At 51.8% G+C, this 26935-nt stretch overlaps 13 protein-coding genes across 13 annotated transcripts; 2 read left to right on the forward strand and 11 right to left on the reverse strand.

Annotated features, from left to right (window-relative positions):
• Nucleotides 1-4: 4 nt before the first annotated feature.
• Nucleotides 5-360, forward strand: N7474_005495 (COX assembly mitochondrial protein; the record flags this gene model as incomplete). The annotated part of the gene is made up of 2 exons (XM_057196910.1): nt 5-38; nt 101-360. The coding sequence occupies 2 exons, from the start codon at nt 5-7 to the stop codon at nt 358-360; spliced, it is 294 nt and encodes a 97-aa protein (XP_057054306.1).
• A 435-nt stretch (nt 361-795) lies between these two features.
• Nucleotides 796-2688, reverse strand: N7474_005496 (rRNA-binding ribosome biosynthesis protein UTP23; the record flags this gene model as incomplete). Its single annotated transcript, XM_057196911.1, has 5 exons — nt 796-1604; nt 1664-1753; nt 1809-1851; nt 2210-2286; nt 2469-2688. 5 exons carry the CDS (start codon nt 2686-2688, stop codon nt 796-798), a joined length of 1239 nt encoding a protein of 412 aa, XP_057054307.1.
• Nucleotides 2689-3750: 1062 nt separating this feature from the next.
• Nucleotides 3751-4088, reverse strand: N7474_005497 (uncharacterized protein; the record flags this gene model as incomplete). The annotated part of the gene is made up of 3 exons (XM_057196912.1): nt 3751-3801; nt 3857-3960; nt 4016-4088. The coding sequence occupies 3 exons, from the start codon at nt 4086-4088 to the stop codon at nt 3751-3753; spliced, it is 228 nt and encodes a 75-aa protein (XP_057054308.1).
• A 1457-nt stretch (nt 4089-5545) lies between these two features.
• On the reverse strand, nt 5546-6166 carry N7474_005498 (uncharacterized protein; the record flags this gene model as incomplete). The annotated part of the gene is made up of 2 exons (XM_057196913.1): nt 5546-5797; nt 6119-6166. The coding sequence occupies 2 exons, from the start codon at nt 6164-6166 to the stop codon at nt 5546-5548; spliced, it is 300 nt and encodes a 99-aa protein (XP_057054309.1).
• An 814-nt stretch (nt 6167-6980) lies between these two features.
• Nucleotides 6981-8183, reverse strand: N7474_005499 (uncharacterized protein; the record flags this gene model as incomplete). Its single annotated transcript, XM_057196914.1, has 2 exons — nt 6981-7701; nt 7768-8183. The coding sequence occupies 2 exons, from the start codon at nt 8181-8183 to the stop codon at nt 6981-6983; spliced, it is 1137 nt and encodes a 378-aa protein (XP_057054310.1).
• Nucleotides 8184-8460: 277 nt separating this feature from the next.
• N7474_005500 (uncharacterized protein) lies at nt 8461-10101 on the reverse strand (the record flags this gene model as incomplete). Its single annotated transcript, XM_057196915.1, has 3 exons — nt 8461-9486; nt 9547-9762; nt 9826-10101. The coding sequence occupies 3 exons, from the start codon at nt 10099-10101 to the stop codon at nt 8461-8463; spliced, it is 1518 nt and encodes a 505-aa protein (XP_057054311.1).
• Nucleotides 10102-10330: 229 nt separating this feature from the next.
• N7474_005501 (actin-related protein 2/3 complex subunit 2) lies at nt 10331-11541 on the reverse strand (the record flags this gene model as incomplete). Its single annotated transcript, XM_057196916.1, has 5 exons — nt 10331-10410; nt 10459-10608; nt 10660-10801; nt 10854-11382; nt 11480-11541. 5 exons carry the CDS (start codon nt 11539-11541, stop codon nt 10331-10333), a joined length of 963 nt encoding a protein of 320 aa, XP_057054312.1.
• A 171-nt stretch (nt 11542-11712) lies between these two features.
• Nucleotides 11713-14691, forward strand: N7474_005502 (snoRNA-binding rRNA-processing protein DIP2; the record flags this gene model as incomplete). Its single annotated transcript, XM_057196917.1, has 3 exons — nt 11713-11729; nt 11780-12037; nt 12087-14691. 3 exons carry the CDS (start codon nt 11713-11715, stop codon nt 14689-14691), a joined length of 2880 nt encoding a protein of 959 aa, XP_057054313.1.
• Nucleotides 14692-15568: 877 nt separating this feature from the next.
• Nucleotides 15569-16921, reverse strand: N7474_005503 (metalloendopeptidase WSS1; the record flags this gene model as incomplete). Its single annotated transcript, XM_057196918.1, has 2 exons — nt 15569-16559; nt 16638-16921. The coding sequence occupies 2 exons, from the start codon at nt 16919-16921 to the stop codon at nt 15569-15571; spliced, it is 1275 nt and encodes a 424-aa protein (XP_057054314.1).
• A 1091-nt stretch (nt 16922-18012) lies between these two features.
• N7474_005504 (sodium:solute symporter family protein) lies at nt 18013-20426 on the reverse strand (the record flags this gene model as incomplete). Its single annotated transcript, XM_057196919.1, has 3 exons — nt 18013-19484; nt 19604-19906; nt 20282-20426. The coding sequence occupies 3 exons, from the start codon at nt 20424-20426 to the stop codon at nt 18013-18015; spliced, it is 1920 nt and encodes a 639-aa protein (XP_057054315.1).
• Nucleotides 20427-21814: 1388 nt separating this feature from the next.
• N7474_005505 (cysteine hydrolase family protein) lies at nt 21815-22675 on the reverse strand (the record flags this gene model as incomplete). Its single annotated transcript, XM_057196920.1, has 1 exon — nt 21815-22675. One exon carries the CDS (start codon nt 22673-22675, stop codon nt 21815-21817), a length of 861 nt encoding a protein of 286 aa, XP_057054316.1.
• Nucleotides 22676-23414: 739 nt separating this feature from the next.
• Nucleotides 23415-24206, reverse strand: N7474_005506 (metallophosphoesterase family protein; the record flags this gene model as incomplete). Its single annotated transcript, XM_057196921.1, has 1 exon — nt 23415-24206. The coding sequence occupies one exon, from the start codon at nt 24204-24206 to the stop codon at nt 23415-23417; it is 792 nt and encodes a 263-aa protein (XP_057054317.1).
• A 1581-nt stretch (nt 24207-25787) lies between these two features.
• N7474_005507 (uncharacterized protein) lies at nt 25788-26635 on the reverse strand (the record flags this gene model as incomplete). Its single annotated transcript, XM_057196922.1, has 2 exons — nt 25788-26301; nt 26352-26635. 2 exons carry the CDS (start codon nt 26633-26635, stop codon nt 25788-25790), a joined length of 798 nt encoding a protein of 265 aa, XP_057054318.1.
• Between the last annotated feature and the right edge of the window lie 300 nt (nt 26636-26935).

Here is a 26935-nt window from a genome sequence, read left to right on the forward strand (position 1 = left end):
CATCATGCATTCCCATTTGCATACTCCTTACAATGCCAGTATGGCTCCCGCTTCCTATCTATTGCGTTGGTATGATGTGCTGACAACTACCCCCCACCAGACTGCGAAGAAGTCATGACCGCGCTGGACGAATGCCACGCCCGCGGATTCCTCCACAAAGCAATGGGCAATTGCAATGACATCAAGCGGGAGGTGAACAAGTGTCTTTCGGCAGAGCGGTACAATCGGGCAAAGCGGAATCGAGACGAGGCCAAGAGCAACCGGCGCCGCATTGAAGACGTCTGGGCGCGCGAGAGGACTGTTGAACAGGGCGGGTCTAATCAGGCTGGTGCCGAAGGTTCTGCCGCTTCGAAGCAATAAATGAGGATTGCGTTCTTTGTGATTGGGATTGGTGTTCGGAGTGATCAGGCTCTTTTCTGGGGGACGGAGAGATGCGCTTATGAGTTGAGGGTCGCCGCATTGGTGGCATTGTACTTGTCTGCCGGGTGAAATGCTGTCTCGACAGTGTGACATATACCTGTGCGTATGGTCTTCCCTCGGCTTTCTTCATGCTATCGTCGCATGCCTTTTCGGCAAATGTACAACACCCGCTGTCTTGTATATCTTATATTCTGTGTACAAATATACCACTCTGCTCCTACAAATTTCCCAATTCCTCGGCTTCTGTCAAATGAATGAGATTGAATGTACACTTGTAACGGTTCGTTTAACTTTTTGTATGAACTAATACCAAATCCCAACGCCGCGCCTTGAAAAGATGAAGACGATTCAATGCAAAGACAGCACACAAGTAAATTATGCGTCCACCTCCATAGTGCCAGAATTCGGTTGCTCGGTTTCCTCGTTTCCTTCGCGAGGACCGCTCTTATTGTGACGGCGTCTTCGTTTGGGCTTAGACGCAGCCGAGTTATCCCCATCCGGTTGCTCCGAGACATCAGCTTGTTCCCGTGGAGCATCAGCGGCCTGCTTTGGCGCGGATGATGGGCCCTTCTCTTCGTTCCTCTTTTTCGGCTTCTTCATACTCAGCGGATTAGGAGCCTTCACCTTCTTGGACCCACGCTTCTTCTTGTCATCTGTGCCCGTACTGCTCTCGCCTTCCTGCCTTCGCTTCACCGGCGCAGATTTCTCATTCAATCCAGCACGGAACTTGCTCTTCTCGACACCCTCTCTCACCATATCAGACGGCGTGCTCATAGGCTCGAGAACCATAACCGACCGCTTGACGTACACAATGGGCACGCCGGGGATCGAGCGCGCACCAATGCGCAACGCCCGGGCACGGCGCATGGCCTGCTGTTCTTCACGCTCATCGTCGCGTTTCCGTTTTCGCTGCTGGAAGTCGTTTTGGGCGCTCTTCTTTTGAGTGGGCGCATCTGCCGTCGCGAGAATGTAATGTTCCTTGTTCTTCTTGGCATCGGGACTCGGGGATAGTAGTGAAAGAAGACAATCTGCTTCAGGGATGGGCGAGGAATCCTCGTTATGAGAGCAATGGCGGAGTGGTAATGTTGTCGGCGGAGGGAGATGGTGTGGACGATAGGGCTGGCTGGTTTTCGGATTGATTGGCTGCGAGGCCATGACCGCAGCGAGGGAACATTTAGTGAGTACTGTGAGCGGATGGGTCAGTGTCCTGCAGTAATTGTATGTTGGCGAAGCGGAGACTAACGTGGCTTCACTTTGCCCTGGAGGGTTCTTTCAAGAGCCGGGATTAGATCCATCTTGAACGAGTCGACAGCTCGGAGGAAATTCGCATCCACTGGAAGGCAGGTCAGTACACTGGATGCAGCATCGTGAGCAGGACGCGGACATACCCAACACCTGGTATGGCTCACGGAAACCGAAAGTAAGCTCATACTGATGCATCAGCTTACGATACTTCTTCGAACGCTTGGCCCTCATTGTGTATGTCTGGCGGAATCAATTGTTGGTTGGCGGAAGGTTGACGCCCGAAACTTTTTTTCTTACAGATTTACTGCAGACGCTATGGGTCACCGCCTTGGACACCGCTTTCTCAAGAAAGATATTAGATCTATAGGACTGAAAGGAAAAATAGACTGCTATAAAGGAATACTAGATGACTATCTTGGTAAATTGCGTCTTTGAATTCCATTATGTAAAGCGGCCAGACGGAAATGAACGCATGTGGAACCGGCTATGTTGCATACCTACCCAACCCTAATCACCTGGTACTGCAGGATCTTATTCAACTGACCGGAACCGAAACTCCCTTCCATTCAGGGTGCCCATTGATGTCAATGGCCGGTATATGGTTAAGGTCGCCCACACCGGCTTTTCGAGAGTAGAAAGCGTTTAGTGAGTAAAAAGACTCTTGAGAGCTGAAATACTGGCGATCAGGGAGGAGAAATGAATGTCATGATTTGTGTGTGTCTGAAGAGGGAAGTAATGAAGCTATCTAGAAAGACTATCTAAACGGCTCTCGCGAGGGAGTGTCACTGATATGTGATCTCAACAGAGAGAGATATAGGTCAACTCCCACAGCAAATTCTGGACTTCATCTTTGAACCGCTCCTCAACGCCTGCGCCGAGGTGGGACGACATGGGCTTTACGCCGTCGTTGAATGCGAAAACATCTATGGCCCTCTCATTCTGTGTGTTCGACGCCTGTGCAAGTTTCGAGCCGAAATTTTGGACGCGCGAAGCTTCCGATTGCTCCGTTAGATTCTTGATCATCTCCTGTTCCTGTCTGTAGAAGACTTACTCACAGGGTTTGATGCGAGAAGATAGAGAAGGAAAGAAGATAAAGCACTTGAGAAGATGACAAGAGAGATGGCTTATAAGCGCAAGCTAGTATAGGTAAGATCCTCGCGAAAAGGTCATCTGTGAGATCGAGATGCTGATCCATATGTTTCGCACCAGTGCCGAAGGTAACCCGAAGACAGTTGCAGGCATTTCTATTGTTCATAAACCCGATGCTGTTCGGTGCAAAGGAGGGTCCAATGCTGTTTTGAATAAAGCACTCAGGGAGCGGGGAGAACTGGCCAGTCGAAGTCCCAAATCCACGAAAGCATCGCCAACGCTCTGGGCCATCCGGAACTGAAGACCCCGCAAAGTGTCGAAGTTTATTCGGGTCGTTCGCGATTTGAGAACTTGCTCTTGATGCTGACGAGCAGAAGCAGATTTGGTTGAACTGTGAACAGACGCAAATCTCTCGAGAGAACGGATTCCCCAGTACCGTAGGTATGCTCGTGATCGGCAATCACAGGTTTGCAGCATATTAAAGTAGCCATACGCGCTTCGTTTATAGCTGTCTGACTCTGGTAGGATGCGGATCCTACTTGAATTTAATGCTTCTAAGAACTTCCAAGTTCGGTTGTAAACATTGCTTCCAGAGGGCAGGACATGGACCAACAAACTCCAAGTCAACAACACTCAAAGACCACCTATTGCAATCTTTTGTATCGCACTGGCAATCAGAGCAGGGGCGTTGGTAAAAGCCATGCCTCACGGTTTCTCTGGCCGAGCGGTCGGCAAGATGACGTACGGACTTTCTGCTCCCTGGGCAGCATCAACGCTGGAAATCCGAATGTTCTCAAGCCCCAATTTCTGATGGACCATGGTCTTCCTCAGAAGGTTTAAAAGGCAAGGCAGCTGCGGTTCTCGTATCTGACAACCACTGTCAAAATCCCACGCAAATCGTTCCCCGCGCTGCTCCTGGGTCAACCAGTGCATTACCTCCCAGACTCCGCAATCAATCAGCCGAACGGACGCAGGAGGCTATACGCTTGGCTCCTTCTAGGCTGTGGTTAGATGGTTGGAATCCGCCATGAGCACCGGCACGGAACGCTTAGGAACCAGTTAGTTACAGAACAAGTAAACCTCAATAGAATATAGTACTTACCATCAGACGCCAGATCACCGCGTCCCTTCCAGCTTCCACCCGACTGTAGAACTGTCTCGGCGTGGTGGGGGGTTGGAATCCGCCATGAGCACCGGCACGGAACGCTTAGGAACCAGTTAGTTACAGAACAAGTCAACCTCAATAGAATATAGTACTTACCATCAGACGCCAGATCACCGCGTCCCTTCCAGCTTCCGCCCGACTGCAGAACTGCCTTTGCGTGATGGGGCATTTCCGTTTGGCCAAAGCAGCTCCTGATATAGATAGAGCCTGGTTACTGAGCAGAGCATTTCCCAACCGATCTGCCGCAGGGTAGCCTCGCTGGATGGTTTACGATAGGCCTAGCTTGGCCTCGACAAGGGCATGAATGTCTTCTTCCTTGCTGGTAGTCACCACTATTTCGTCTGTGAACAAGGTCAGGAGTTTGTCCTTTTTGATCATGAAACTGCAGGCAGGACTCCCGAACTTGCCATTCGACCTTTGCATGAGGTACAACCAAGCAAATTGTGATCAGGAGAAACAGAGAAGAAAAGGGGGTCGCGTCCTCTGTTGTGATCATGTCCGACCGTTGATGCGTAGTCGAGGGACCCAAACTTGAAGAGGCCGTAAAGTAGTGGCCAAGCTGCATCTTGGTTGCGCACAATATTGCAGGTGGGTGTGGTCTTGGAGACCGGAGAATTATGTCGCGAAGGATAGGCCGGAAGTCTGATGCTGTCCCGTGCGTCGCCATTGTCCAAGTCAGTGATCAATTAGGCACAACGCCCGTATTTTTATTGTAAACGCTAGACTGCGGGGAGGTGGCAGTATAGAGAGGTATCTTCGAAGCCGATGGGGCGTGTGATATTGTCGTTTGGTTCCATGCCTGGCTGTTTACCGTTTGTATCGGTGGAGAGTGTTATCCAATGTGCTTCTCAGCGGTCGCTTCCATCAATCCAGGTGTTCAGCTGGCCACACAGTGGGCATGGGGTGTTCCGACCGTTCCTGAATAGGAAAGTGGTCGGGTGAGTCTCGAGGTACTAGTGGAGCGCCTCAACATTTGCGACGAATCCTGAACAGTCTCTCCAATTTATTTGATTGGACAGACAGAGGTAATAGATAGGCCCCATCATAGTCGTGGCTGAAGTGAAATAAGCGAAAAGTGAAGTTGAGGTAGTCTTGCCATGAGCTTCGTCGAGATGCTTTCGCAGTGTGGATCGTGAATGAAATAAACGTTTCGAAGTCTGGAATATCATTCATGTTAAGATGGGTGTTCTTCGTGGTAAACACACACGACTCAGGATGCCCTGTCGGAGCTGAGTACGGTTGCGAAGCTGTTGGTAATCCTGAAGCCCAGAGAACAAGACATCGCGCACAACGGGTTGCATGACCACCTCATCTCACATCCAGAGATCCCCTGCGAGCCAGGGGGAGGGGATCCACGAATCAACCGAGTATTCGTCTCGCTCGCAGCCGCAAGCCAGGGAGGTAGCATGACGAAATGAAGAAGGACGTACTCGTCTGCAGTAACGGCATAGGTCGGGGGGTCCGATCCCAGGCCTCTCGGCTAAGGCCATTGGGCGACGGCGCATGCAGCAAGGCTTGGTAGCCAGCGAGTGCAGGCTGTTAGTTCGCGAACACCGAAGATTCAGTGTATGAACATAGAATTGATGGGTTTGGTAGGTTGGAGGTACCGGCCAAACCACCCTCATATTATGCGATATCATGGATCTCCTCCTCTGAGAGAAACCGAGCCAGCTTAGCAGCTCGTGGAATGGCACCTGGCACTGTGAGGATCCGGTGTTCGGCCACCCAGTTTTGCGTCATCTTTTTGACGTCTTCCACGAACAGGACTTTCCGTATATTGATGAAGATGCTCGTTGTCGAGATTGGCGTCTGTGTCAAGGTGTCAAGGCGTCCAGGTGGAGTTTGGCAAGACGTCACAGTCGGGGTGAGCGCTTTAGTCTGGTTCTTGAGTGCTCTGATATCCGCGGTGGGTTTTCGCCACCGATGTCAAACAACTTGATGCGTATGCAAAAAGCACTGTCTCAATGTTGGGGAACAGTTGAGGCATGGTAGCGCTTAGTGTCTGTGTAGACGCAGTATAGGCAAGTATAAATCCTACAACAACAATAAGTCTTGGCCTTTTGTATAGAGAAAGATACCTGAAAGAACTTACTTTCCAACCACATTTCAGGCCATGGCTATCCTATTCACATTCATCATGTCAGTGATATCTCTGAAAAACAAGCAGCAGAGCAGCTTGGGAAGTTGGGGTAGACGTACTCGTGAATAGCGATCGTAGGGCCACGTGATGTGAAGTGAGAAGAGCATCGGCAGGGGAAACTGCTCAGGTCACAACACCCTTACAGTAACCAACCCCTCAGAGTATAGCGAGAAGGATAAAACAAGGTAGAGTGTGAGGCCGGCGAGATCGTGCAGTGAGAGAGACTGCGGCTTTCTCATGATCGAGCGTGACCTTGGTGAGTGAGAGTTATACGGTGAAGGACCTGGCACCATGGCCGGTCAGGGTCAAAGGCGAACAGTAAGAGTGGAGGGTCTAGTGCTGATGCCACTGATATCTGCCTCATGATGATCATGGTTGTGATCTAAAAAGTAGAGGGTGGAAGGACAGAGTATGTAGATATATGGAGGGAAAATATATGAGGAAGAGGAAAGTTGGAGAGGAGGGGGTTTATATAGACCGGCAAATAAGAGTTGCCTGCTTGTTTAGACCGGGGAATTCCATTTATTATTCGGTTATTTTGCTCACCAGACAATTTAACTAGGTATTATTGATCACAAAGGGGGTATATGTTTGGTAGCTACCGCTTCATGCCTTCGTATACTTCATGCCAGCTCGTGTTTGCAGAGACGTCTTTCCATATGATATGGATGAGGGGGAGGCCTGGCTGTAGTGTAGCATCCACATCCGAGATGGCGCGCGGGTCCTCCAAAGGATTCCGGCTTCAACACGTCTCGCTGGCTGGCTGGAGCGGGTGGCTGTAGATATGTAGGTGTAGGATCATTCAATCCCTTGTATGTATGTCGATGCCTATATTCGCAGAAAGAGCAGCGTCACCCAGCTCGCTTTTTACAAGCTGCCACAACTACACTTATATCATCCATTTTTCCTACCCAGAACGCGTCAGTATAAATCTCCAGACCCCAAAAAAGAAAAGAAGAACATACCTCCTTCAATAGCCAACCCTTCCTCCACAGCCTTCTCCATATATGGACTCTCTGCGAATGGATCCTGCGCAACCATCAACGCCGCATTGAGCAATTCCCTCGCCACAAAGACCATGCGGTTATCTGAGAGCTCCGGCTGCTGCAACAACTCAGCGCCCTTTTTATCCTTGTCCTCACGTGCCTGCTCCCATTTCGCGATGCTCTCAAGGATATTACCGAGAACCTCGTGTTCCCACAGATTATCCATAACGCCATCCGACAGCGCGAGGACAATATCATCCTCCTGCAGCGGCACTGTGGACAGCACTGCGTCTTTGCGAGGAGTGTCGACGCTATTCGTGCCCAGCTGCATCGGACAATCGAACCAGTGCCACTGCTCGGCTGTGCGGAAGAGGACTTTCTCCTCGCTCGGCCGGATGACGAGGATCTTGCAGTCGCCCAGATTCGTCACGTATAGTAATGGGTGAGGGATACCATCTTCGGAACTGCAAGTCCAGTGTAGTAGGGCTGTTGCGGAGGTGGTTGTTCCGAACCACTCGGTTGGCGAGCTCGTGGCGCGGATGGTTTCTTCGTAGGCGCGCTGGAGGTACGAGATTGGGTCGGGTGTGGGTGTAGTGGAGTAGTCTAGTTGTTCAATTTCCAGAGCCCAGAAGTGTAGGAGGAGTCGGGACCAGAGACTTCGGAAGATGTCAGTCAATCACACATGAAACAGCGGATCAAAGAGAATGAAGCAAGAAACTCACGCAGCATGACCACGCGGCCTCGTCGCCCAAGCACCAACCCCATCATCCACCGCGATACAATTCTCCGCGACCAGCACGGCATCGTCCCCGTTATTCAAGCCGCGAACCCGCTCGCCCGCGACGGATAATCTCTTATCCTGGCTGAGCGAGTGGGTAGTCAGGGGATCGGAGAAAGAGGATGACGGCGGAGACAGGAACGGTGGGGGGAAGGGTCTGGACGGTCGTTTGGCACACAGGGCATAGCCCGTTTCGAAGCGGAAGGGACTGGGTGGTTTGGTACTGTTGTGGTCGGGTCCAGGTCCGGGGGTGGTGATGCCGTAGGAGGGCCATACGGTGGATGTCCGGTAGGATCGTCTGTAGGTAAAAATAGTTCTCGAGATAACCCCCGTCCACCGGCGTCGCGCGAGACACGACATGCCTGGAGGTGACCCGTCAAGGGGTGGATGGGTTGGACATTTCTCAGATCAAATCCTGGAGAAGGATGATGTTGTAGTGGTGAGCGAGTGGCCACTGCCTTACTCACCGGGAGGCCGATCGAGGAGCTGGTTATCACTGGTCTGCGTCGCCGAAGCATATGCAATTCATTCTAATTCATGCTAAATTCATCATTTCCGTCGTAATGCCCACTTTTCGCCTTTCAAACCCGATATTCCTTCCTCATCCACAAACGCCATTGACTTCTGAATAGTCCCCTTAGAAAATTGCCGATAGGGCAGCAGCGGTGCGCTCCTGGTAGACTTCCAGGTCGAACATCTCCAACACCACACCCAGCTTCATGATCATGTCTTCATCTGTCGCGTCCCGCCGGGTCATGGCTAGTTCCTCGAAGCAGCTGCGCGCCAGGCCGTTCATGCGATTGATGAAATTCGAAGACCCGGGCCCCGTGCGACCCTTGGCCAGCAGCATGCGCAGCTGCCGCTCTGCGCAGGGGCACGGGCGCTCGACATCCATGGTGCAATCGTGCGCGCACGAACAGACCGATGAGCAAATGCATTTGTGCTCCTGTACCAGATGCAGCAAGTTGAACTGGGAGTCGGCGAGGCGCTCGTCCCCGATCGACTTGCCCTCGAGCTTGGCCAGTGTCGCCAGACGGTGGTTTTGGATGACTTCCTTCTCCCACACCACGGGATCGATGGTCTTCGGGTCGGTGAAAGGCAGGTCATGGTACGACCGGTCCACGTCGGGCATGCGCTTCGGGATCGCCGTAAGGTACTTCTCCGACAGGATCGTGATGATCTCCGGAGGGGTGTCGCAGAAGAACGGCGTGAGGAACTCCCACTTCTTGCAAAAGTCCGACGAGCGCTCCGAGACAATGCTGAGCGCATAGCGACGATATCCCAGCAGGTCATCGGTCGCAAAACCCCTGGCAGCTTCCTTCGCGGTGACGTGATTGATGTAGTCCTCCTGATGCTGCATGACCACACCCTGCTGGAGGGCCTCGCAGATGCCATCGCCGTCGAGGGCGTCTTTGCACACCAAGAAAATGCGATACAGATGATCGGCATCGGGTAAGATGAACTGCGGACGAATGTGTCGGGGACGCACGTCGATGTTGAAGCACGAGCAGAGCTCGATGTTGGCCATCTCCAGCACGACCCGCGCATACAAGGAGTAGTACAGGTTCTCCGTGGTATGGATCAAGAGAGCCAGTGACTGGGTACGGACCTCTGCCTCGGTCCGATCAATCCAGAACATGAGGCTGTTCTCGGAAACGTCCAGCTGGGGTAGAAGTGCTGGTCAGCTTTGCTCCGACAAGGTTTGTTATTGTTATATACTTACCTCCACACCGTAGCTCAGGAACACCACCTGCAGAAGCTTTGCCATTGCATACAGCTTGACCAAGATGTTCAGAACGTTGCCAAAGTGAGTTGAGAGCTGCACGTCACTCAGGTCGTCCAGGGACAGCACACGGGGCGAGGACGAGGGAGTCGAAGGAATGACCCATTCGTCAGAGCTGACTCGGTATGGGCGAGATGGGCGTTGGCTGAGAGCCATCTAGCCATGCAGCAGCCTGTCAGTAATCTGGAAGATATAAGGGGAAAGAGTGTATGGGCTCACCACGTAGCCGTCAGAGCTGGAGGTTTGTGTCTGCTGGGAAGAGCGAGTCTTCTGCAAGGCCAAAGCCAGCGCCTTTTCCTCTTCCTCGAGAAGAGTCTCCGAGTAACGATAGAAGCCATCCCTCTGGTCCTCCATGGGACCGTCGCCCACTTCGGAAGCTATGTTGTGGACGTCCTCACTTGCCTTCGAGCTGGGGCGACGATGCCCACGTTTGAGATGAAGCTTGGCGATAGCAAGGTGCCAGCGATGAATCTTGCGTGGAGGTGAATGGTTCATGGTGAGTGCAGTCGAGTGAACGAATCAATGCGTGTGAATCAAGCAGTGTTTGGAGACCGGAGGCAACGACGGGGCAAGAGAAAGTGGAAGAAGAGACTCCCAAATAGGAAGGCAGGCATACCATACAACACAACACATTACAGCTACCAATCACGAAGCCTAGAACAAACAACTCAACAATAAGAAAATGCATTTCAGTTCTGCTAATCACATAATTCTCGCTAATCTTCTAGCTCTGCACCCGGAAAGTACGCCCACTGGCAGTCTTACGCTCACGATCCTCGTTCTCCGGCCGGGCTCGGTTGAGCACTGTCATATATCAACACCTGACAATAACACAAAGAATGGGAAACGTACCTTGAAGGAAATCGGCTGTCCTCTTGCGCATGCGCGTGTGGATGTATGCCTTGGAGGCCTTGATATGGTAGTGGAAGTAATCGCGGAAAGTCTGGATATGGGAGATGCTCTCGTAGCGACGCTGGGGAGTCAAGTGGCGCGGGAAAAGGACTGATGATCCTTGTCAGTAGGGTACGGCGGGCGGCTTCTGGCTCAACTCACCAAAGGTAACATAGCTCATTGCGCCCTCACCGGCGTTTGTCAACCCTGGGACTCCCTGGAGCTCCAGTGGAGGGTCGCTGCGGAAAAGCACTTGTGGGGCGTTCTGGAGCGACAAGACCCGTCGTCGGGCGTCGACGAATTCCTAGACATGGTCAATCAACAGGGCACCACAAAAAGACGCAATGCCAACACACCTGCAGGAACACCTTGCCGAAAATCCGATCCGTCTCCTCCCGGAAGACGGTGCTGAAGATGACCGTCACTCGGTCCGAGTTAGCCTTGATGTAGATGGCCTCCTCCTCCCGGTAATGAATCGCCATAACCTGACCGCCCTCTTGCAGACCCTGTGGCGCCGACTCGGATGTATACTGCGACGCCTCCTCTGCCAACTTGGTGAATTCGTCAAATGCGCGCTCGAAGGGAGCAGCCATGGCGTTTCGTTTCAAGAGAGCAATCTTCATGATCAGCTCATCGCGGGCCTCCTGCTCGGCGGGTAGGTTGTCGAGGTCGACCTGCACGGAGAAGTCGTAGCCCGGCTCCGGGTTGACGATGTAGGAGCCGTATTCCCGCTCCAGCACCTCCTGGGCGCCATACTGGACCAACTCCTTGAAGCACTTGACGTTGATGGAAATGAGGATCTTCGATTTGGACTCGGGGGTAGAAAGGTGGAAGGTCACTCCGTCAAAATCAGACACCACTTGATCGATCGAGACGGGGGGAGCTCTGCGGTGGGTGGGTTACGTTAGCTGCCTGTTGATGCTGATGAGGGGGAATGGCCCTCTAAGCGCAGAGAGGAGAGATAGGCCGGGGGCAATTGTACCCAGAGAATCGCTCCGTCAAGAGCGACTGAATCAGCGCATTCTGATAGTCCAGGAGAAGCATGGCTGCGAGGGATTGAGTCGAGGGAACAGCGTTGTCGAGGTGAAGAGGCCATCGTCATTGGACGGTGGGGAAAGGCGGCGGGCGGTGTCGCTGTCGGCGCCCGTATTAATTTTTGCCTATCGATAGCCATCCATTATTTGCTCTTCCTTAAAATTTTCCTCGGCGCCCACGATGGTGAAATCGTACTTGTAAGTACCCTGGCTGGGGTTTTGACTGATCGCATACTCATTCGACACAGAAAATTCGAGCACTCGAATACCTTCGGGCTCGTCGCTTCGGCTTCCTCCAATGCGATTTGGGCCAAGGACGAGCAGACCGCTGGGGGTGCCACACGCCAGACCGGTGCCGGACGAGCCATTGTCGGCGCAGGGGAACAAGTCTTGTGCTGGGATATCAAGAAGGGCGAGCTGCTCGGCAGATGGCGCGATGTAGCATGCAAGGCCCAAGTGACGGTGGTCACGCAGAGCAAGACCGATGAGGATATCTTCGCAGTCGGGTAAGTCATTATTGGCTGGGCCAACCATCCATTTTCTGACCCATTTTAGGTACGAAGATGGCAGCATTCGAATCTGGGACTCGAGAACCGGCTCAATCATCATCTCCTTCAACGGGCACAAGTCCGCCGTCACCCAATTGGCCTTTGACAACGCCGGCGTGCGCCTCGCCAGTGGCGCGAGAGATACGGATATTATTTTATGGGACTTGATCTCGGAGGTCGGACTGTTCAGGTTGCGTGGGCATACAGACCAGATCACCTCGCTTCATTTCCTGTTTCCGTCGCCAGACCTTCTCAGTGCCGCCGGGATGAGCGACCACTCGGGCTTCTTGTTGACCACCGGCAAGGACTCGCTGATTAAGGTCTGGGATTTGGCATCACAGCACTGTATCGAAACACATGTGGCGCAAAACAATGGCGAATGCTGGAGCCTGGGTCTCTCGCCTGATCAGGGTGGATGTATCACTGCTGGAAATGACGGGGAGCTCAAAGTCTGGTCGATTGATGAGAGCGCCTTGATTGAAATCTCAAAGGAAAAGGTTGGCGCGGAAGGTCGCCGGATTCTGACCGACAGAGGGACATTCTACCGACACGGCAAGGATCGCACAACCGGCATCCGATTCCACCCTCGATCAGACTACGTTGCCTTCCATGGGTCTGAGAAAGCGGTTGAGATCTGGCGCATTCGGTCACAAACAGAGGTGCAAAAGAGCCTAGCTCGGAAACGGAAGAGGAGAAAGGAGAAGGAGGCTCAACAGTCCGAAGCTGGGACCAAGGCGGACGACAAACCCGAGGATGCCTCTTCGGCGCCTGTCACGGAGGTGTTCGTTTCTCACGTTATCGTGCGGACTGGAGGCAAGATTCGTTCCTTTGACTGGATGACTACCAAGTCAAGTGGACTCAACCTTCTGGCGGCAACAACGAACAACCAGCTAGAGTCGTACAGTATAGTGGCGGCGAACAAGAAGAGCAAAGACAGTGACGACCTGGACTACAACCGCAATCTGGCCGTGGATATCCCCGGCCACCGAACGGATATTCGCTCCATCGCATTGAGTTCCGACGACCGAATGCTTGCGTCTGCATCGAATGGCGGTCTCAAAATCTGGAATGTTCGCACGGAGAACTGTCTACGGACCTTGGAATGCGGCTATTCTCTCTGCTCCGCGTTTCTACCGGGTGACAAGATTGTGGTGGTTGGAAACAAGAACGGAGAGCTCGAGGTGTTCGACATTGCATCCTCGACCCTTCTGGACACCATAAAGGCCCACGATGGCCCTGTCTGGTCACTTCATGTCCATCCCGATGGCAAGTCCATGGTCAGCGGAAGCGCGGACAAGAGCGCCAAGTTCTGGGAATTCCAGGTAGTCCAGGAAGAAATCCCCGGTACCAAACGCACAACGCCACGCCTGAAGCTAGTGCACACAAGAACATTGAAGGTCTCGGATGATATCCTCAGTCTTCGCTTCTCGCCGGATGCGCGACTGCTGGCTGTTTCATTGCTGGACAACACGGTCAAGGTGTTCTTCACGGACTCATTGAAATTATTCCTCAATCTCTACGGTCACAAGCTTCCCGTCTTGAGCATGGACATCTCTTATGACAGCAAGTTGATTGTCACCTGTTCAGCGGATAAGATGGTCCGCCTATGGGGACTGGACTTTGGAGACTGCCACAAGGCCCTTTTGGCGCACGAGGACAGCATCATGGCTGTGGCATTCGTTCCCACCAACAAAGAAGGGAACGGACACAACTTCTTCAGTGCCAGCAAGGACCGAGTCATCAAGTATTGGGACGGGGACAAGTTCGAGCAGATCCAGCGGCTCACCGGACACTTTGGAGAGATTTGGGCGCTCGCGATGAGCCACTCTGGCGAATTCATCGTCAGTGCCAGCCACGACAAGAGCATCCGCATCTGGCAACAGACCGATGAGCCGCTCTTCCTAGAGGAGGAGCGCGAGAAAGAAGAGGAGGAGGCCTACGATGCCACCCTCACGGCGTCTCTGGAACAGGACGAAGATGGTGAGGACGGTGAGAAGGCCGAAGCAGTAGATGCGGGCAAACAGACGACTGGCACACTCATGGCCGGAGAAAAGATCATGGAAGCGCTGGATATCGGCATCGAAGATCTCGAGGCCATGCGTGAATGGCGCCAGATCAAAGCCGCCAATCCCAATGCCGCAGCCGCACCCCCCGACCGCAACCCACTCTACCTAGCACTAGGCAACGTCTCCGCCGAGCAACATGTTCTGAACGTGGTCCAGAAAATCCCAGCGGCCGCACTGCAGGATGCGCTCCTGGTGCTGCCCTTCTCCAAACTAGCCGCCCTCTTCACCTTCCTCAACATCTGGGCCGAGCGCGAATGGAACGTCCCGCTAACCTGCCGCGTGCTCTTCTTCATGCTGAAGACCCACCACCGCCAGATCGTCTCCAGCAAGATGATGCGGCCCATGCTCGACGATATCCGGAAGACCCTGCGGAGGGTCCTGGCAAGGCAAAAGGATGAAATGGGCTTTAATCTGTCTGCCCTGCAGTTTATTGGTGTTCAGATCCGTGAGCACAGCAGCAAGGACTATGTTGATGAGGATACTTGGGAGGAGCAGCAGGCGCAGAAGGGGTCTGGCAAGAAACGCCAGTTTATCAGTATGGCCTGAGCTGTGTTTGTGTATGAGCATTGTGGATTGGCGTTTTCTTTTATTTGGATTTGGTGCCATAAAAAGTTCGATATCCTTGGGAGTTGAAAATAGCAAGGAATGTATTATAATCAAGAAAGTTCAATTACTTTTATCAACCGAGTAGACAGTCTATATCACGACTACAGTCCAAAATATCCCGACCAACCCAATGCCCTCTGTTCCATCTAACCCACAGTCACAATAATACTGATCACCAAAACCCCAACTGAAAACCTAAGCACGAAGCAAAATTAGCCATCAGATCAACAGGCCATAAAACGCGTGCCCCTCTCCACAACCGTTTCATTCGGCACCAGTGGGAAAAAAACAAAAAGGTCCCAAAACTCCATTCAGCAGAACCATTATAAGCATCGACGACAAACGAGCAGCCCTTTATAAAGGTGAAGTCCAATCTGCCATACCTCTTCCGGCTCTTCCTAATAAACCGGTTCTTGAAAAGATCTCATCATGCTGGAGTTTTGGGGCCCAGGTTTTTCGGAGGGATGCAGGAGAAAGGAAATAGGAGCAGGGGGGAATTGGTAACGTACCTATTTTCTTATTAGTGTCATTGTGTGTGTCAATGAAGCTGGTGGTTGTGAGTCGAAAGATGTTGGAAGAAGAGAAGTGTGGGAGGTGGAAGAAGAATTGGCAGAATGAGAAAAGAAAATGCTCGTGATCACGTGACGCTTAACTATAGGCTCCCCATGCGCCCTACTCCAAGAAACCTCCAGGGCTCGAATATGTTGGAAAATAATGTACAGGTATAGAATATCTAGGCAGTTGATGTTCTTAAATAGGCCTTGTATTGTATAATATACATTCCATTTCCATCATAACAGTCATAACAATGATCAAGTCAAGAAGAATCCTTCATTTTCCCACACGAAGAGCATGTCCACCACTGACTCTCCATGAAAGCACCACATGATGCACAGAGCCAGCCCAGCGGCCGCTTATTGACATTCTGGTCCAAGGAAGCAAGGGAATGTACGGCACGGCTGCGGTTCTTGAAAGCAAATGTATCCCGAGGCTTGTCCTCTTCTTCTTCTAATGGTCTTTTGCTTGTATTCCGTGGTTCGGGACGAACATTCGCTGTTGTTGTTGGAGCCTGTCCGGTGGTAGGCTTTGTGTTGGAGGGGACTGGTCTCTCCTCCGCACAGGCGTCACAACACAGGAAATTAGAGGGGTTTTGTAGAGTGCATGTTGGACAGGTCCACGGTGTGTCGTAGGAGCTGTTATCGGCCGTAAGGTCCAGAGCTTCGGGGCTCTCCGCCGTTACAGCATCGGGTGCTGTGCTGCAATCACTTTCCGGTAGCGGATGAGGAGAAGCCCTCGCGCGTGGACCAGTCGGATTTTCCTGGCTCGGAGGGACATAGCCCTCGCCATATTTCTCCTTCTCCTCTTCCTGAATTAACTCAATAAAAGCCTGCAGAATAGCCTGCTCGTTCGCATCGTCCTCCTCAGCCTTCGTCCTGAACCCATTCCTCGAAGCCTCCTCAGCCAGCTCCGTGCTCCGTTCTGTCCCAGACGCACACCCCTGCGTCACTTCGACGCGGCGCTGCGCTGCATCCGCTCTGATCTTGCGCATGTCCGTGCCCCGCAGCACCGGCGCGCCCCCGAGTCTCCGCCCGGAGTTCTTGAATAAAATGCAGCGCTGCTCTGCAGTAGCACGGGCGCGTCGCCGAGCTTCGTCTAGCGGGATCCTACTTCCTCCGAGCCGCTTGCCTTCGGAGAGGAAGCCTTCGCCCGTGTACCCCTTGAAAACAAGCTCCTCGTGCTCGTCGCGGAGCTGGTTCCACAGTGCGTGGAAATCCCGGTTATGGGGACCGTGGACAATATGACAGAGTCTAATCAATCATTATCAGCGACAAAAACGAACTAACTACCAGATTTGATCGGCGACGATGGTATGTATAGTTACTCACTCGTGCAGCATGGTATCCACGACCTGTTCCAGAGGCAGGAACTGGCGCTGATCAGAGGAATACCGTAGTCTTAGGCAGATCTTCTGCCCGGAGTTGACATTCAACCCGAGCAGATTCGACTGGCGCGGGTAGAACTCGCAGAGCGCGTCGACGCGCCAGGAGCGTTGTCGCATTATCGGCTTCACCAGGGAGGCGATCTTGCGGAGCATCAGCAGGGCCTCTGATTCACGCGGGCGCTGCTTTTCATGCCGGTACTCGGAGATGAGGGCGTCTAGTTCCCTCATTTTCTCGGTTTTCTTGGTGTTGTTTTTGATGGATGATCAAATGTGGACTGACTGTAAAAGAGAGATGCCGTGATGGACAGGCGCTACTGTCAGAGTTAAGGCGTCATTCTCCAAAAGTGAGAGTGCGTGGTCGAGCCAGTCCCCCATGAAGACATGAGGGAGATGGGTGCTTGCAGCAACGAGAGTTGGGATTCTTCTAGAATCTTGGAAGTGTTGACTGAAAGACATTGATAATCAACGGGTGATACTGATGGCCTGGGAACTCGGGTGTCTATTGGTCACGTGTTGCGCGTGGAATTGACAACCTGGGGGTCTATCTTGCTATTAGATTTCTTAAATTGGTGAAGAGGAATAGAGAAGTCCAAAATAAAAGTAGCCAATCTCCTATGCTAATAACAATAATGTACTTCTGGATTGGTGCGTGTTGCCTTGTACCTTGGTACTCTCCGTCAGGATATATATGTAACGTCGATCATATACGCGTCAGAGAGTATTGAGGCTTATCCCCCAATAGCTGGGCTCGTAGCACATTTGTGAACCTACAGTCCCTCCACTTCGTCCCTTGCAGATCAAGCTGCGATTTATACTTAAGCTAGTTCGGTGTACTGAATGGAAGCGAAAGTCTTGCCCAACATCTGAATGTGCCTCTGGTCAGCAATACTTTGAGCGATAGAATCAACTCGATGTTGAACAGCAACGGCCCCCGTGTTCTTGAACGCAAGAATGCTGGCGGTGACGACAATGTCAGCTAGATGGATGTCCTTTGCGAAAGTCATTACGGGATTTAAATGGATAAAGCATGTACAGACTCCCCGTGAGCGGAGCTCCGTAATAAATGGTAATTTATGAAAAAGGCCGGTTAGGCAGACAGAGCAGAATGTATGGGAGTCCGGAAGCAGAAAGCAATGAGCGAATAACACAGACAGATAGGTCTGGACTCAGTAACGACTAAGAAGGCAGAGAGCATATGAAATAAATTAGACGCATTCGTCTATCAAAATCTACCGGGGTGGCCGGGTATATCTGGACAATGGAACCCCGCCCCCCTTCTCGGTGGTGAAAGAAGTGAAAAGGAAGTATATTTATCGGTTTCATGAGCTCTTCTTGCCGGACCAGACCGAGCGCATCAGCAACTCTTTGAAAAAATCTCTCGTCTCAAAAACAGGGAGGAAGCCGCAAAGTGTCAAGGATCCGAAAACCCATATGAACGAAATGACCAGCCAGGCAGTGAAAAATCCCTCGGAAAACACGTAGCGTGACAGGAACATGGGGATGGGAATCAGGAAGTCCATGATAAAAGACAGCACTGCCGACGAGACGAGTGCAACCGTGAAGGCGCTCTTCAATCTCTTAGGGTCTTCAATCATGCCCTCGTTTTCACGCTTTTCCTCATCGTCAAAGATGGGACCTTCAGCAGCCACATTGTCACTAGCCGCCGTCTTGTCCTTGGGGGGGTCAACCGGAGGAGACATCGCGGCGACGTTCTTCTCAGATAACGGCCCGCCATCAGTCCGCGCGACGACGGTTTCGGCAGCCTTGGGCATGTCCATATTGATGGAGCGGGTGATTTCCCAATTGAAATCGTCTGGCTTGATCAGCGATATCGTAACCGAAAAGATCAGACCGGTCATGACAGCGGCCAAGTTCCCCGCGAGCGTTGGGTAAGAGCTGCCCGTGGTGGCAATCGTCAGCTCACCGTAGTACACCTTAGCCTCGACCAGCCAGGCGGTGATGCCGGCGATGCAGCCGCCAATTGCACCGGACATGGCGCCCAAACGGGTCTGGCCCTTCCAGGTGATGGCAAAAGCAGCGGGGAAGACGGCACCGCCGATAAGGAGGCCCATCGTCAAGAACAGCCAGCCAAGGTCGACGCCGACGGCGTTCCAGATACAGGCAAAGGTAGCCATGATTAGTCCAAAGAAACAGATCATGACATGCGAGACGAAGATGAGCTGCTCCGGCGTGGCTGACGGTTTGACGTAAATTTTGTAGATGTCAAACGTAAGGATGGACGACACAGCGATGAGCTCCGACGACGCGGACGACGTGACGGCCATGAAGAGGGTCAGCAGCAACGCACCCGCGCCGCTCTTTCCGAGCAACGCGGTGGCCGCAAACGGTGCAGACAATCCCGACGAGACCTGTGAGTCCGACATTGGGCTGGGATATGTCGGAAACCGAGGGTTATCAGTCAGAGCGACTGCACACAGGCCCAGTGTCGTGGCAAACCCAAATGGGATGGCAAACCAGGCCAATCCACCCATGATGTAGGCCCGCACGGCCGTTGTCGGACGGCTGGCAATAGCTCGCTGCCAGTACCCCTGATCAAGAAATACGGTGCCTAGACCCGAGCAGAGCTGGATCACGCCAAAGACCAGGGCGTAATTGGATTTCATGGTGAGATAGGAGCCGTCCATGTTGCCGCTGACTGGTCTTTCAATTGCGGCCTTTTGCAGAAGCTCGAACATCTTGGCGGGGGAGCCGATGAGCTCACTGGTCGAGTACACGGAGAACATGAAGTACAGGATAATAGACAGCATGATGACCGTGTGCGTATAGTCACCTGCAGCCCGTTGGGTCCGGTCCTGTCAGTTTCTAACGTTGTTGCTAGCCGGGAGGTAGGGGTCGGGTATATCTTCTGGGGGAAGTGGGAAGGAGAAACAAGCTAGAACGGAGACATACACAGAAACGTCGCACGGAGGCCGCCAAGGACGACATAGGCGCAAACGCCCAAGGGGATCAAGAACACGGCCGCGTAGACATTCATGCCGGTCAGCGCCGTCACAACGGCACTGCCGCCTAGCAGCAGCTGGCTGGCAACCAGCACGTTGGTCAACAGCGCAAAGAAGATGAAAGTGATATGGGTCGCCTTGCCGTATCGATAGTAAATGATCTCCAAAAAAGTGTGGCAGTAGGGGGCATTCTGCTTGACCTTGCACGCGAGCACGGAAAACATGAATATCTGGACTGTTGCACCTGCGGCATCTGTAGAGGAGATCGAGTTAGCTTCATTGGTGTGTTCTCACCAGGCCCCGAACAAGGCAAAGGGTATGGATAAGCTAACACTGCAGTCACATATCGTTCAGTACAGCGACAAGAAGTCGCGCCCCAAAGAAGGGCGGCAGGAAGGCGGGAACATACCCAGAAGGGACCGGCAATGCCGTACTCGTAGGCGACGGTACTACTCTGCAAAAGGGTCGCCGCCCATGTCCACGCCGAGACCACTCCGCTGGCAATCAATCCTGGTTTGACACTTCTGCTTGCAGTGTTGAACTCTTCGCTGGTGCGCGTGGAGTATTGCGTGTATTTATTCTACACCAGATGGATCAGCAGGAGTCATCCAAGCAGCTCGCCGTTTACCGTGCATGAACTCGGCGGTAGGAGAGCGGACCTGAATATAAGACATGAACATCATGAGAAGGGCGAAGAAGAAGCCGATGCCGATGACAACTCCATACCCCACACCCTGGGGGAACACCACTGAGGCTACTGTGCTGGAAGCCATGGCTGGACCTATATAACTGACTCAGGTCTGGTGGCCGTGGACGTGTGCTGGGACAAGTGTCTACAGCAGAGAATAGCGGACATGATCTAGATATGTAAATAAATTACAATGCCAGTGTAGGCTATGAGCGAATGATAGGCAGTGTAGCTATCATTCAGTATATCGTTCTGTCATTCAATGCAATTCTTTTCTTCTTTTGTACGGATGTCGGGTAGGAAGGGGTGCTCCACCTAAGATAAGAGAATACCACGCGCTCAAGACATGACGCCGACCAGAACGAGACCAGAAACAACACGGTTCGGCTGGCACACTTAGTGGACGGTGATAGAACGATGATAAGACGCGAATGGCATCTCCAACATTGAAACTTCCCATGTCCAATTGCAGTCGACTGCTCTTGGGGAGCCATGATAACGCACGGTACGGTTCTCATGCGAGTTTGCTTATCAAGAGGATACAAGAGGATATGACGGAGGTCTTTATCTCAAGTCTCCAATTAGGCCTCCAAGTACCCCAAGTTCTCCAAGTTCTCCAAGACCAGTGGAGGCGATTGCATCAGATTAGGATGACTTTAGGCCCCGGTGCTAGGTGACAACAACTATACACAGTATTTACCATAGCATAGTTATTGAAGGTTCTGCAGTGGCGTAATTTAAAGGGAGGCCTATGATAGTGACACAGTGACAGACAATTTTGAAAACGTCAAAGCGATTAATAATACCCCTAGCGACATTTTTCCAAGATACTGGCAGCACTTCGGAAAACGAATACACCCTCCTTATTTTCATCTCCTAGGTCATTCTTCTCGTACTGAACCTTCAGATTGGCGACGAATTGTTCTGCGGCTTGATCGATAAATTAGAATCATATCATTATTTATTTTACTTGGGTCTTCGCCCTGTAGCATGCCAGTTTACCGATGGTTTTAGGTACAGGAAAAACGTGAGCCTTTCTCTGGAAAAAACCCATACTCCAGCGACGTTCCCCCGTTCAGGTCATCATCATTCACCGAGCTTGGCCCCACCAAACCATGACAATGATTTACAGGAGAGAGGGGAAGAGGTTACATTGGAAGATCACAACAAGCCCTACTGGTTTTGGAGCTTCGAGGGCCTGTCGACTTCTTCGGGGCAATAATCCAAAGGAAGAGGGCTGAGACATTCGTCCGTTGGTCTATCCTAATTGGCCGCTTGGAATGTACAGCCTTGCCGCACAGCTGATTGACAAGTCGGAGATCTTTGAGGATGAAGAGCTCGGCAACTGCGAGAGGTAGGGGTTCTAGGCGTCCACGGCAACTTGCTACCGGGGAAGTTGGAATGAATTGATGTATGAACGGGTAAACCGGGAATTGGAATTGTACTGATGACATGTACTTATATATCAACGTCCTAAAGTGCACTGCACAACGTGACAAAACCAAATGTGTTTTCGCTGTTCCACTCCCACGTATCCGTCGCAAACTGCGGCGAAGTGGTAGCTACGCCGTCTTTTAAGAGTATGCAATCATAACCCTTGCTAAAGGCATCCATCAGCGTGCCCCCGACGCACTGGTCCGTGTTCACCCCGGCGAATAACAGGGTCGTGATACCGTCCGCCTGCAGATGATTCTGTAGGTCAGTCTGGGGACCCCACAGCGCAGACATGCGGTTCTTGTGGATCCACACGTCTGGGCGCGATGGCATTGCCAATCCCTTGCGGTACTCTGCATCCAGGGCGCCATATAGCGCCGCATTCCACGTGTCCCGCATCAGGGCACCACCAGCCTCGATGGTCGTTCCATCGGGCAGCTGGACGGCGCCGATATCCACACCGAGCCCCTTGTATAGGGCTGGGTTCTTTGCAATTTTGGGCCGGGCATCATCGGCGGCGGCCTGTGTCTTTTGCAGCACGGTAAATGCCTTCATCATGGCCGGCGGCATCGTCGCCACCTCATCGTCCGTGAGACCCCAATTCACCCAGAGGATACGGATGCCTTTCTCCCGAGCGGCAGGGATCTTGTTGAGAAGGACTTCACCCGCGTTCAGGCCCGGTCCAGACACGGATCTGCCCAACGCAGGGTGCAGGAAGAAGTTTTGCATGTCAATGATGACCATGGCAGTCTTGGCGGGGTCGATGCGGATCGGGTTCGTCGTTGTTTGTATGGTCACAGCCGTCTCGGCGGGCCCATTGCGCGTGAGGTCGATGATGCCCGTCGAAGGGTCATAAATCCACTGGCACGCCGGGTCATTGCCGATAGGGTATGCTGCCATTGGGGAAGTAGGTAGCTGGACGATGTAAGGAGATCGACGATAACACGTGTCTCCGACAACAGCAGTGTAGTTTTGAGAAAGGAACACCGATATGAGAGCCGAAACAGGATCGGAACCACTCCGCACCAGTGGGCAAGGTGAGTGCTGCCAGCTGTATATAACGGTCGCACTGGTCACTCGGGCGATAATAATTGCCAGCTACCTCCAAGACACCAATCCAAGGCTCTATTAACCTGTTAGAGCCTAAGTAGCACCTCACTATCACGAAACCCCGCTGATAAGCTATGGGCAGCCGATTCTCGGTGCGATACTTCCCCCCATCCCCCACATTGGCCCCTCTCTGTATCGAGCCTGTACGTACCCAGTCATGGTGGTAGGCTTTGTGCGACTTCTGAACGAACATGAAGTAGTGGTCACGTTATTACAAAAGAGTCTGAGCTTCGAAATAGTCAGCGTAGCTGAGAAGAAAGGGGTTGGTCCGTCAATTTTCTTGGTGCATTTTGTCTGCCTGCTCTGTCCGTCCCTCCTTGTTAGGCCTTCTGTCACCCCTTCTCTAGATAGAACCAACTCTCTTCATTCCTTCCCTCGTTGCTTCTTCTATCTAGATCTCTCGCTCCTCCACGGCTAGGGCGTCCTGACCTTCCTCTGCTACTGCCCTTGCTGTCAATTCTCAACTCGACACCCAGCACTGATTTTATTACCCCCACACCCTAGTTGCTTCCATGATTGCACTAGTGACTCAGTGTGCGAAAATATCCGGGCAGCCGTTGGGTAGACCCTCCGACCTCTTCATGTGAGTAACGCCTTCCAAATGGACGTACTCCTGCGACACATCCGTGGCCGAATCCTCTCCAGTAATACTGAAATAGTTGATTCCAAACCCATTGTTATCAAAGAATCTAGCGGTACCAGCAACAACATAGATAGTGAACGCTTTATCAGCAGGTTGGATATTGAAGGTCTCATGGCGATGTCCGACAAGGATATGGTGAACGTTGTACTGCCTGATGAGATCGAGGTACTTGCCACGGACGCGGGTCGGGAAATTCCAGTAAGAGTCAGGCTCATCCTCCGTGACTTCGAAAGGGAGGTGATGATGGGCGATGATTATTTGTTCGTGTGCGTGAGCGGCCGCTTTAAGCTGATTTTCAAACCAGTTCCACTCTGCAGTGGTATAGTTCTCAAATTCAGGGAGATTGGTTATCAAGGTGACGGAGTCTAAGAGAATGAAACGGTATCCCAGGTGGGTGAAGGCGTGGTGGTCGCTGACATTATAGTCCTGGCTGAATTGTTCAAGTGATGCAACGTCGTTGATATCATGGTTGCCGGGGAGAAGGTGGACAGGCAACTTGAATTCAGGGTAGGTGTCCTGGAAAGCCTGGATCTCGTAGTCGAACCTGTTAAGTTTGCGTGATGTGAGCAGTGCCATTGACAACCCTGCGCAAAAAACTAACCGATCATTAGTCAAATCGCCAACCGCGATACAGAAATCGAAGCCCGCCACGTTGACCTGCTGCGTGGCCAAGCCCATGCGGTAAGTATCGTTTTGCCATCCGTCGAGGCCAAATCCGATTTGGACATCACCGAGTTGGCAAAAACGAAACGGCTTAGCCACAACTATTCGTAGAATAAGCTTTGGACAACGATAGAAACTCGGGCATGATGAAATAAAAAAGCAATGCGCAGTGTATAGATGCTGTCGGTTACGTACTAGCAGGAGCCAGAAGCGCGACGCCGACAAGCAAGCTGGTAACTAATGCGCGCATTTTGAAATCAAGTACCACAAATTCTCAATTTCAGTAACAGTGCTTAAAAAGGACAATCTATGCAGGATGGTAGGATATAGACATGTTACGACGTTCTATTTATAATGTTGCAGGCAGAAATAGCGTCCATCCCATCAAGATCTGGATTCTCCAACGGTCTCCAGCGGTCTCCAATGTAAACGCCATTCCATCGTAGTAAATTACCCCAATAAGGAATAATCTACGAACAAATTCAATGCCTTCTAGCACGTGGTATTGTTCCAGAAAATCATGGGTCAAAGACTTTTCAGAAAAGTTCGCTCCAAAGTCTATGCGGCAACAGTAACCGGCCACTTACATTTTTCTCAAAAATTTTACGGGCTCCTTTGCTTGCGAGGGTCCGACACAAATAAAAGGAACGCTCCATACGAAAGGATTCTCCATATTTCATCTTCAATCTCCATTTATGTCAACAAGACTTAGTAAACATATAGGTTTGATATAGTAAATAGATGTATTAGATACTAAAATACAGAGACATCAGGAAATTTTAATTCACACGACCTTTTTTGTCCCTTCCAGACGCAGTTTTCGCGATATTTGGAGTTATTTGGTGGAAGCGAGCTTTGACGGCCTTGCCAAGAGTCCGTAATTTTTGTGAAAACGCAAGGGCCAGTTAGGTAATTGCTTTGGAAATACACATGGGTCTCCTCACAGCGATACAATCCATCTAACGAAGCTTCCATGTCGCTATTAACCCCCAACGCCTGACATCGCCGCGAAATCACTATCGGTGGTCAAGGTTGGGGCTCCTTGTGATTCCGCCAGTCCTTCAATGCACGTGCTTCATTCAGTCAGTCACCTACCCTTTTCTGGTTGTTTGATTGCGGTACAAACTATTGGCAGGGTCTGTCCAAGCTTCGAATCTGTGTATAGGTAATGACAAAGTTTTTGTGGGCGTGCAAATGAAACCACACGTGGCACTCCGCAAGTAGTCAGTGCTGGGGGGTAGACAGGGACGCTAACTCTGTCACACGCTACAGCAACCTTACGTGGTGGCGCAGGTTCAATCAAATCATACACAGTAGGTCCTAGACACGGAGGGCAATGGAGACCGGATCACAGCGCTCTCCTTTCGGTGAGTCTCAGCTACCGGCATACAGAAGTCACGGTCATGATCCGGTCCACGTGGGTAAACAGCCAAAACACTTTTTGATCAAAGCTTGACCATGCTTCGAATAGTGTTTGTATTTTGGATAGAGTTTTCTTGAAAGCTATTCTCAATCATCCACCATCTCCAATGTACAGCCACTCACCGCCACGACATCCACAACGTGTCAGGAACCACTGCGCTACACCCCACAAGCTTATACTTCATCAACCTTCGGGTCGGAGATCGCCTTATGTCGAGTGAGCTTTACGAAGTCTGTCTCAAGCACAGCTGACATCCCAAGGGCCATAGTGATAGCCATAGCAATGATCTCCTCCAGCACATCCATACACAGGTAGATGGTGGGGTTGCCAACGAGGATAGCAAAATCAGAATTGTCGGTGTAATCGCTGATCGCCGAGTAGATCAACCGGACTAATAGAAAGGGACAAGCAAGGGCAACGGCGAGGAACAGCTTCTTCTGGAACACCCATAATGTGGAACGGAGCTGGAACCATAGCCAAGCAGTCATTGCAAGAATGACGACGAACACGGCGAGGAAGATGCCCATGGACGCCTTAACGATGCTGTCTGCATGGTAGGTGCCTTTGTTGTCATCGGCGCTGCTAACTCCCGCGATACCGAGAATGAGGCCGATAAAGCAGACGATAGCTACAATTTTGAGACCCTTAGGATGTATCCTCTCATCCGTATCGCTAGTAGAGACATTTCTGTTAGTCCTCATCTATCAGGTTCAAGAAGTCCACCGGCACAAACTTACATTTGTCTCAGTAGTCCGATATAGGTCAGCAACAGAGGTGCAATACCAATCAGCTCGCACACTGCCACCGCGACCTCGATATTGTATGAATCATGGCTAATCGTCAACAGCGAACAAATACTTCCGGCGATCCGAATGAGAGAGAGCGTGACGCCGTATCGCCAAATCTTGCTGCCGACACTCCAGCCAGTCCGCTTCCAAATGAAAAGCGCAGCGGCGAGAATAAATGGAAATATGACGAGCTGGAGAATAGCTATGCCATCTTGGTAGGACACGGTACCCATTGTAGTAAAAAGGATGATAAAGAAGAAAGCAGGGGTATGAAGAAGGGAAGCAGGAAGATAGAAAGAGAATTGTTGTGGCTACCTGGAAAGAAGACAATTGGTTTCCTTTTATATTCCTGAGCATCGCTTCATCCAATTTAGCTGCCAAAATAAACAGTAAAGTGTTTGCCGAGACGTATGGGGGCCGTTTGGGTACCTATATTTAGGACGAAACTTTCCATATCGGTAGTAGATGGCCCCAGTTGGCCCCCAGTTGGCCCCCAGTTGGCCATATGTCTTCCAAAAGAACGAGCGGTCATT

The sequence above is a fragment of the Penicillium riverlandense genome (genome assembly GCF_028828495.1).
Source record: "Penicillium riverlandense strain IBT 135883 chromosome Unknown utg000003l_segment0_segment0, whole genome shotgun sequence".
NCBI lineage: Eukaryota > Fungi > Ascomycota > Eurotiomycetes > Eurotiales > Aspergillaceae > Penicillium > Penicillium riverlandense.